This window comes from Bidens hawaiensis, unplaced genomic scaffold (genome assembly GCF_021521415.1).
Source record: "Bidens hawaiensis isolate Kalapana, Puna unplaced genomic scaffold, B.hawaiensis_p1.1 tig00000697_1, whole genome shotgun sequence".
NCBI classification, from domain to species: domain Eukaryota; kingdom Viridiplantae; phylum Streptophyta; class Magnoliopsida; order Asterales; family Asteraceae; genus Bidens; species Bidens hawaiensis.
In genome coordinates this window covers 49,401-60,553 of record NW_027491041.1, presented here as the reverse complement: position 1 = coordinate 60,553, position 11,153 = coordinate 49,401, and the positions used below count along the sequence as shown (strand labels likewise).

General features: G+C 34.4%; 1 protein-coding gene across 1 annotated transcript; it reads right to left on the bottom strand.

The window, feature by feature from the left end:
- Window positions 1–499: 499 nt before the first annotated feature.
- Window positions 500–7,213, bottom strand: LOC143531077 (uncharacterized). The gene is made up of 14 exons (XM_077026463.1): window positions 6,958–7,213; window positions 6,853–6,893; window positions 6,660–6,752; window positions 6,497–6,571; window positions 6,208–6,257; window positions 5,995–6,084; window positions 5,363–5,419; window positions 5,087–5,156; window positions 3,475–3,576; window positions 3,353–3,405; window positions 3,127–3,271; window positions 2,977–3,061; window positions 2,757–2,885; window positions 500–681 (listed from the first exon to the last, which is right to left on the bottom strand). Exons 1-14 carry the CDS (start codon window positions 7,211–7,213, stop codon window positions 500–502), a joined length of 1,428 nt encoding a protein of 475 aa, XP_076882578.1.
- Between the last annotated feature and the right edge of the window lie 3,940 nt (window positions 7,214–11,153).

The window sequence follows — 11,153 nt, the reverse complement described above, 5'->3', positions numbered from 1 at the left end:
TGTAAATTGTCGATGCCACATCATCGTGCGGGTTTCCAACTAGTTTTACTTAGCGTTGCACATTCTAAAAATAACGTGTTCTCCAACACAAGTCAAACCTAGAGTTTCAAATTTAAACGTGGTGATACTTACGTGGGCTCAATTCAAACCTAGTGTTTCAGATTTATCTATCGTGTTGTTCTACTCAAAATTAATGTTTTCAAAGTTAGCATAAGCCAAAATGATGTTGATACTTAGGTGGTGCTGTGTAATATTGTTTTAAAATTAATATTTGACCATTGATATAATGGGTTATTGAATTTTAACAATTTCAACTTTGATCTATTGACTAGCATTAACCATACAAGTTTCTTCACATTTTTATGTGTACACACATGTTAATGTATCGCACATCTTATTATTTAGTCACAAGTTGATACATTTTTATACACCATAAATGTTTAAATTGGAGCATTAGATTATACAACAATTTGGTGTTTGTAACTGTCACTCAATGTTTTCATGTGTGCATGAACCTATCTAGCAGTTCTGAAACTATAACATATCCCGCACCTCCAAGTACTAACGAAAGCGTGAACCTGCCTCCTGGTACAAGCTCGGGAATACTTGAGGACAAAGAAGAACCCGAGTATCTATCAGACCAAGACATTGCAGCAGGAAGAACACCAAACAAAACCAGAACTACACAAACACAAACAGAACCAGCCATTGTTAGGATCTACACACACTTGAAAGAAACTAAACGAACATCCTTTATCCAACCGCCCCGACCCCTCCATTGTTACCTTTAGTAATAAGCATATTAACTTAGGAGACACCCACACAATTATTTTTTAAATCAGCCAAGCCGCTCGATTGCCTGGCTAAAAGCTCGAATTGCCCGGGCTCAGGCTTCACTTATCAAGCTTAAGCTAGCTTGTGAGCCTAAAGGATCCTGTTATTAATAAACTTATTTATTTAATATACATAATAGTTTTCATTATATCTAAAATTATGATAAAAATAATTAAATAATATATATCAAGTTATGCATACAACTTTTACCTATAAAAATATATTACAAATAATTAAATAATCAATGAGCCGAGCTGAGCTTTAAAAATAAATCTGGAAACAAGTGAAGCTCGATCTCTGCTCGGCTCATTTAAACCCATAGTCAGCAGAAACCAAATAAATGATTATGAATTGAATGCAATTTCTCATTTCTCTTTGTTGAAAGATGCTTCTGGATGTTTTTAACATAGAGACAACATTTTACATCAACAATGTGCAATGTCCACAAAATTCTTAGGCAAGATCGGTAAATTGACTAGCACAAGTGGCATTTACCTGGTATTGGTGGGGTCCATGAGTTTCTGATGGTGGCTTCTCACAACTATAAAAATTTGATGTTTAAGGTTTCTGATGGTGGGTTCTCACAGCTATACATGATCAATGATGAGACCCCGAAATAAAGGAGTTTGGGCCGTTCGTTCAGTCCAGACGGAGCAGGTAATAGACTTGGCCCAACAGTTTTGTTCGGAGACTAGAACTATAGTTTATGGTAGAATTAATTTATTGGTGTTTAATTTGGAAATGTTTAGTTGTATTACACAGTCAGCCTTTTGTACAAATTACTTGTGTATTCAGTTTGTTTATTATAAGCAATAGATGATATTATGTGAGTTGATTTTAGTAATGTTAAACTAAATACATCTATATGCTTTTGATAGAAAGTTAATTAGTGATGAATTCAGTGCAGGTGAATGATGGTTCTGGTTCACACCTATTATAACATGAAGTGTGCGATTGAAAGCATATTACATGATACTACTTTTATTTGGCTGATATCATCAGGATTTTATTTGAAGTCTGTGAGACCTTTTTATTGCACAAATTATGTTCTGTTCCTGATATTGATAGGTCAAGAGTGGTTTTTGATAGAAGATATCCACCTACTGTCAAACGGCTGCATGGAGATCAAGAAAGACATAGATGTCCACATTGTTGAGTATTGAGACCATGAAAAACATGCAGAAATCTGACATCTCAACATCAACTAAGTAAAAGGGGAAGGAGAAAGAGTACAAAATCTCGCGAAAGTAATTAATCAAAGTTGAGCAACTGATTTTATGGTACCAAAAATGGGTCAAAATTTTGGCATCATTTTGGAGATTGTTACATCGATTTTCTGTCATTGTTTTCGCATGATTGTTTTGGCACCGTAATGTATAAAATCTTTGGCATTTTTAGTTGATTTTGATGATTGCCATTCGTATTTTTATCTTTCTTACTTCGAAGCTCATCATAAAGAAAAGCAGATATACATGAAATAAAATAATTAAAAAACGCAGAAAAGAACACCTGGTAAAAACACACAAAAAAAAAAGAAAAAGAAAAGGAAAAAACCCATAGCAAAACATAAAAAAAAAGAAAACAAAAGAAAGAAAGAAAGAAAAAACGCACAAAGAAAAAGTTTGTAAAGAAGACAAAAGAAAAGGAAAAAAAAGCTAGTTAAAAATGGTTAAATATGAAAAGTTGAGAAACTTTAAAGTTTTAGTAAAAAAATAAGGGTAAAATAGTCATTCTAAATTTTATTTTTAATAAAATCAATTAAAATGGGTAATTTGATATTTTTTTTAGTTAAGGGGACATGCAATTTTGGTTTTGGGTTGGGTAAATATGCAATTAATGAAGTTTACAAGGGGATTGATGCAATTGCCTCATTTAAAAAATAAACGAAGTAGGATCTGAAGCATAACTGATAATAAGCATACCTCCATAAGTTCCAGCAAAATCCAATGCTTTGAAAAAGATATCAGGGTCTAGCAATGACAGTATTAATGGTGGAAACAACGTCAGAAGGTAAGGCAACGATCTATTTCTATCAGATGACAATTTCAACACTGCAACAACGTAAACATATACATGAATAATTTAAATTTAAAAAAGAATTAGATAATACGATTATTATTACATAGGCAAGAAGTAACTCACAGTCGGATAGGAAGTCAGAGAGGCCCAAAACAAATCCAATATAAGAAGTTGCAATCGCAAGGAGCGAAAACGCCCCAACAATAGGCTGCACAGCATCATTTTTATTATTTGATAAATATAAAAGTAAATAATGTGAAAACAAATCCTGACCCCAACAACTCCATTAGTAGCTTGCAAAGCCTGCAGTGGGTCAGCAATCTTATCTGTGCCTGTTGTTTCAATCGTTCCAAGAATGACAGCATTCCAGATAAGAAAGAGACCGAGGGGAATTGCAGTGCCTAGAATAATCGAATTTCTGCAAGTAAATATTCAAATAAATATACAGAAATATAAATATATTGAATTTGATATATCATGTCATGTGTCATTGTGTCACCTTATTTTTGACAGGTCTCCTTCCAGATTTGTGCAAAGAACAGGCACTACATTCTAAAGTGAACAAATTACTTAAAATAAATTATTATTATTATTATGATAAATGTTATTATGTATTGAAACCTGATAAACGAAAGACAGTGCTATTATAGGTATACTAGCGGGAATAGCTTGCAAGTTAGCTTTCAAAAGAGCATCCCAGTGCAAATCCCCACCCGCAGCCGCCTATAAAAATATTATGGAAAATTGGTTTTAAATAATCCCAACTATGCCCTATTGGCAAATAACAGTCTCAACTTAACACTTGACTGGTGGCGGTCCCAACTAAGGGTGTATTTGTTTCCAACGGTCCGCGACTAATGGATGGTTAACTCTGTTAGTCTGATGCTTACGTGGCATGCTTCGTTGTCAAAACCTTGATTACGTGGCATAATACGTGGCATATTTTCTTAATTTATTGCTCTCTCTCTCTCTCTCTCTCTCTCTCTCTCTCTCTCTCTCTCTCTCTCTCTCTCTCGTAAAACACAAATCACAGTCACCCACCACCACCATCTATCTCCGATAACCCCTAATATTTTCCCTCCTTTTCAATTCACCAAAATCCAAACCCTAACTTCATTACCACTCGCCCAATCTTGTTCAAATTATCTTGTTCAATGGCAGAATCCATCTATGCACGATTGTCTACACAAACCCTAAGTCGGAATTTGAGCTTTCAGGGTGCTAAACGAAGGTTCAGCGCCAGAGCCGGTGCGGGGAGAACTAAAGAACAAAGCACCACCACCATGGCGGCGGAGACAAATGGAGGCACAGTTCTACCACTGCAATTTCGCCCAAGTGGAAGCACCACCACCATGGCGTTGAGGTCAATGGCCGGCGACATTAGTGGCGTTCAATTGGAAGAATTTAAAGTGAACATGGAATTTAGGGTTTTGGTAAAGGGGTATGAATCTGTTAGTGTAGATTTTTTTCATGTTAAAGGTACCGGAATTAGGATTTTGGATACATAGAGGCAGATTATGACTCGCCAGATGATGGTGAGGGTGGTAGCGAAATTGTCGCAAAGAAGACGGTGAGCGTGGGCATGGAGAAGACGGTGAACGCAGGATGATGTGGATATGTAACCTATCTATCTATGTTATATTATTATTATGCCTAGTTGCCACGTATTATGCCACGTAATCAAGGTTTTGACAACGAAGCATGCCACGTAAGCATCAGACTAACGGAGTTAACAATCCGTTAGTCACGGACCGTTGGAAACAAATACACCCTTAGTTGGGACCGCCACCAGCCAAGTGTTAAGTTGGGACTGTTATTTGCCAATAGGACATAGTTGAGATTATTTAAAACCAATTTTCCAAATATTATTAATGTGCATGATATTAATAATATCTAAGAATGATGCTAATTAGTTGGAATAAATCATGACATTATGCGTCTATTCAGACCTTAATTTCATTCGTATGCTGTGAATTTTAGTTTAATTCTTCTTATTTTGTGCTTCAGCTTTAAGTCACCAACACACTTAAATAAATGCCAAAATATTTTGTGTAAGTAAATGGAATATGCTCTACATAGTCTTTCTATATACATTTTTGCTTAAAACTCTTGCAAAATAAGCAGCAAGAAGTTGAGAACAAAATCAACAAATTATGAAAAAAGTAACGAGCTTGTAGAACTCTCATTAGTGGAATCAGCAAACATCTATCAGTTAATAAGTCATGACAATTACCACTAACGCTGCAAAAGAAATTATGATGCCCGCCACTAGAACTCCATTGACTACATCAATAAGCTGCTGGCTACATCAAAGATATTAACAGTTCAGTCACTAGCATATTTTCTAAAAAATGCACTAAATGTAAGTGTAACAACAACAGCTACAAATTTATAAAGATTCAAAATACGCTTTCACAAAATATACACAAAAAACCAAGTGCATTAGGATTTCTGATATTTACTAACGGTTAATCTAAAAGTTGAAATAAATGATAACAGAAAAGACGACCTTCCAAAGTAGCAAATGCTGCCCAGTAGAAGTGAAAACAGGGATGCGCATTCCCATCTGCAATCATAACTGTATTGTCAATATTATGAAAACTTATTTTTATATGACACTATAAGTCTAGATGCTCAAATTGGAAAATCATGTTAATGTTTACTTCATGTCTCTTCTAAATAGAAAGCAAACAGCATGATACATTCATAATGACCAATTTACCCCTATTGTCACATTTGTCAAGTATGTATGGCTAACATGCTGTAATAAACATAAGGTAGCATTTGCATTGAACCATTTACCCCTCTTGTAATTAACATACACACTCATAATGACTCATTTAGATATTGTATAGCATTCTTTCAATCGAGCATATTTGCAATACTTTTGACCATCTCTAACACAAGTTAATTCATTTTTAATATAAATTAATTATTTTGTTAGCTAGGATGCTATTTGATCCCAAGTTATTAGCACATAATATTAAGGATTCAAGTGAACATATAAATACCTACATGTTGACAATAACTGTACTAACATATGTTATGCATGAAAAGTTGGTCTGCTATAATATTAAGGATCTCATCTTAAAGCATGAAAATTAGATGCTTGAAATTTGGTTACAAGAACATAAATCATACACTGGGATGCCAAGGATATTTGTCAAGATGTCTGATGAACGAGCCACATAGGCAACAAGAAGGGCGTAATGTATAAAAATATATGACCAGCTGCAATAACAGAGTGGTAATGGTAATGGTAATAGTAATAGTAATAGTAATAGTAATAGTAATAGTAATAGTAATAGTATACTTCATCAGGTAATAAGAAAACAGGATATTTGATCATCTTACCAAGCAATCTGAACTCCAACTGTCCCAAGAGTTCTTGTAGCCATTGATACCTGAGCAATGAGAATGAAATGATAAAATGAAATATAGTTTTTATTCCGTCGCCTAATAATTTATCGTTGCTTGTGTGTTTTAGCTAAATAAACTATTAGGGCAACATCCTATATTATACAAAATTACATATTTCCATATCATGCTTGAAGAGCATTATATATTATGCGTTGAAAACTCGTGTTTTCAATAATATCTATGAAGAACGAATTAGGTCAAACGTAAGAAGTGTTGTAATTACCAATGATACACCACTGGAGCCGAGTTCGGACATTGTCTTTACATTAACTTCAGCTATTAGCAAGCCGGTGACAACCTGCACGATAGCGATTTTTGTAATGTTGTATAATAAGATAAAAAGACACATATATTTAGGAGGCAGAAAAGAAAAGGTAATAAAATACCATATAAATCCAAGAAAGAATGCAAGTGAGTGCAGCCGCCAAAAACCCAGCCTCCTGAGTAACTGCAGGAATAGCAAGAATTCCTGCACCAACCTGTTTACACAATTTACAAATATAAACAAACAAACAAACAAATCTGATTAATTGAGTAAACCCTAATAATACAAGCAAGCAGGAAGAGATTACTACTTACAGTGGTTCCAGCAACGAGAAGAACGGAACCGGTGACGCTTCCTGGAAGAGTGTAAGTAAGTAATATGAATATGAATATGAATATGAGATTGAATTAATATATAACCAGGTTGTCTTTGAAGAGTAGCTGGATTGAGGTTAGAAAACAGCCGCCTCTCAGATTCCAATTGTTCAGATTGTTGATTGAATTGCTGGCGTTTGGAAGAAGAGAAGCATCGGAAACGCAATGGCAATGTGTAATGATGCTGTTGAAGAGATGGAACTTGACGGAGATGATTGGAAGAAGAAGAAGAAGAAGAAAGTGAAAAACCGCCTAATAATAATGGCGCCGGAGAATAAGAGGTCACCACCGCCACGGCCATGTCTGTCTTCTCCGCTGCTGTAACCAACTTTCTTTCTTTCTTTCTTTCTTTTGCAGGGTGGGTATATGTTTGCCACGTCTGTAGGGGTCTTTCTATCCTGACTTTTTCAATATAATTGCATATAAACGTATCGAATGTTCGGGAACTAGTTGTGAATCGTTTGACGGGAAGTTCGTTTATGTTCGTTTATTTAATAAACAAACGAGCGTGAACAAAAAATTTGTGTTTGTTTAATTAAACGAACGAGCATGAACACTTCGTTCATTTATGTTCGTTTATGTTTGTTTATGTAGTAATAGAACATAATTAAATATTATCTAGATCGATAATCTGATTAAAGGTTTTTATATTTGTTAATTTGCGTTCATTTATGTTTGTTTGTGTTTATTTATATTTGTTCATTTATGTTCGTTTATCTTTGTTCAGTTATGTTCGTTTAAATTTTAAACAAACGAACACAAATGTCCCTTTTTATATAAACGAATATGAACATAAATATTTGTTCGATTAAGTGTCCGTGTTCTTTTAAAGTTAAATGAACGAACACGAGCTTGCCTTTGTTCGTGTTCATTCGATTCGTTTACAGGCTTTCATTATTCATATTGATGAATACATTGGTCTCAATCTATAGGCTCTGTCGATTTTATTTGTGTTCGCGAACCGTTCGTGAACACATTAATTTCGTTAATGAACGAACACGAACATAAATCTCGTTCGGTAAGTGTTCGTGAACCGTTCGTGAACACATAATTTTCTTAACGAACGAACATGAACAAGGGCTTGTTCGTGTTTGTTCGGTTCGTTTACAGCCCTAAACATAATTAATATAAATAAAAAACCTATAAATTCCTGTTCACTTTGACGCAACGCATGCCCAAATTACTTAGATAGATAAAATAATGAGACAAGTGCCATTTTAGTATTTGTGGTTTGACCAACTATGCAACTTTAGTACATATAATTTATTTTATGCAAATGATTACCCCAGTTTCAAAAAATTTGCATTTTTAGTACATTTTTTAACCCCGTCAATTTTCATCCGTTAAGTCCGAGGTATTTACGTACTTTCATTATTTAAACGAGGAGTATTTGGGTAATTTCACTATTATTTTTTTGGTTTTCTTTTTCTTTTCTTCTTTCCTCTCTCCCTGTCTATAAACCCCTTTCCCCCAAATCATATCTTATAAACCCTAATTCCCCAAAATCCCAACAAACCTTCATTCCTCAAAATCGATCATGGTTATGTGCTCTTGTGGTTCGCCAACCATCATTCGAACGTCCTGGACATCATATAATCCTAGTCGACGATTTCTTGCTGCGCTAGGCCGGTAAAATTTTTTTATTTTTACTTAATTCATTTGTTTTGCTACAATTTCTAATTGAATTCATAATGTTTTATTGGAATGGACGAAACTGTGGGTTTATTCATTGGGTTAAACCCCCCCCCCCCCATGTGTCAGAGAACAACTGCTATTATACCGGGGCTTTTGAAGTCAATTAACGAGCATAAAGAAAATACAAGAAAGTTGTTTAAGTCGAACTCAAAACTTGAAGAAATTGGAAGAGAAATGAGAACAAAAGGCTGAAACAAATGCTATGCATTTTGATGTGGTCTAAAATATACATATTATTATATAAGTATTTCTTACTATTTTGGACACGTTTGAGCCAGGTTTTTATTAAATATTATTCTTAACTGGTTTATTAGTGGGTTTTAAAGTTTTATGAGATCAACGAGCGTAGAGTCAAAACATAATTTATCTAATAATGATACTAATAATAATAAAAGTTCATAAATGAAAAAAAAAAGAAAGAAAAGAAATAAACGTGAAAGGGAAAGAAAAAAACAATTTATGTATGGAATATTAAATTGTCTCTAGTGCTTTATTTGCATATAGTTGATTGACGGAAGTGATTTTGTTTCTTGGGTCATATTATTAACACATGGGCTGATGTGTAGGTTCTACTGGACCGAGGGATGGAATAGGCCTGTGAAAATGCCATGTTACAATCTATGTTGATGGTGGGCTTGGGCAAAAAGTTAGACGAGAAAAGGAAGAGGAAATCAGAAGGATTATTATTATTTTGAGATCCAATCAATTGGAGTCGCCATATTGAAGATATTATTATTTTTTGTTTTGTCGGCTACTGGAAGGCAAAAAGAAAGGAAAGAATATATTGGTCCTCAATATTGTTATTTGAGGGGGGACCCTGCGAAGAGGAGAACCCTACGGCTATCAGAGAGGCTCACGCAAAGAAAGAAGAAAAGAGAAGGAGCAAGCCTTGGTTCAACCAAATAGCATCCGAGTTGAACACCTACTCATCCAAACATTCTTATTATTCGGTTTGAATTTATTGTTTTCGTCATGAATTTATTGTTTGAACCTATTTATGTTCTTTTGGTCTTGAGTATGGTTGTTGGCTAAACCCCTAAACTGCCTAGGTTATGATGAACTTTTGTTGACGTTGGATTTTCGTTTGGACTTTGCTTTTGTTATGGTTTATGATTAAGTAAGAGGTTTCTTGTTATTTATTCGATGCGTATGTGTGCTTAGGATTGTTTGACAGGTTTTATTGTTTCATAGTTTCCTTGGTGATTGTCTGTCATATAATAGGATTCTGTTAGGTCATCTACTGTGTGTTTTTGACTAGTTTGTGGTTGATTTGCAATAAAGCCATAGGAACAATATTAATAAATCAAATAGATCTATGTGTGCTGCTAATCTAAATAGCTGAGAGGTGATAGATTATATGATAAGTCTTGGTTGTTTAAGATTGCTAGATTTAGTTCTTCGTAAAGAGTCCGTCTAGGTTTAATTTTTCAGCCTTGTTTATTTAGTCGAGTGAATACTTTAAACTACCTTTGATTTCCGCGCTGTAAGGTAGGATTTCTTATAGAGGTACTTGTCATAAAATAATTAGTGACCGTAAGCGATTCTAATTAAACTGGTGTTTTTAAGAGCTTAATAGAGATCCATAGGTGTCTTCTTGAGAAGGGTCAGGGGTCCTGTTCGGGTTTTCATTAAGTGAATAATTTAAGATTCCAGTTCCATAACTTAGCATTTTCCAACTATTTGATAATTGATACATTAGGGATTCTAGCCTAGGTGGTTGCTTGTCATCATTTGAATTAAGTCTAGGTTTTAGTCGTTATTCGGTTTGAATTTATTGTTTGAACCTATTTATGTTCTTTTGGTCTTGAGTATAGTTGTTGGCTAAACCCCTAAACTGCCTAGGTTATGATGAACTTTTGTTGACGTTGGATTTTAGTTTGGACTTTGCTTTTGTTATGGTTTATGATTAAGTAAGAGGTTTCTTGTTATTTATTCGATGCATATGTGTGCTTAGGATTGTTTGACAGGTTTTATTGTTTCACAGTTTCCTTTGTGATTGTCTGTCATACGATAGGATCTGTTAGGTCATCTACTGTGTGTTTTTGACTAGTTTATGGTTGATTTGCAATAAAACCATAGGAACAATATTAATAAATCAAATAGACCTAAATGTGCTGCTAATATAAATAGCTGTGAGGTGATAGATTATATGAGAAGTCTTGGTTGTTTAAGATTGCTAGATTTAGTTCTTCGTAAGGAGTTCGTCTAGATTTGATTTTTCAGCCTTGTTTATCTAGTCGAGTGAATACTTTAAACTACCTTTGATTTCCGCGCTGTAAGGTAGGATTTCTTATAGAGGTACTTGTCATAAAATAATTAGTGACCGTAAGCGATTCTAATTAAACTGGTGTTTTTAAGAGCTTAATAGAGATCCATAGGTGTCTTCTTGAGAAGGGTCAGAGGTCCTGTTCGGGTTTTCTTTAAGTGAATAATTTAAGATTCCAGTTCCATAACTTAGCATTTTCCAACTATTTGATAATTGATACATTAGGGATTCTAGCCTAGGTGGTTGCTTGTCATCATTTGAATTAAGTCTAGGTTTAAGT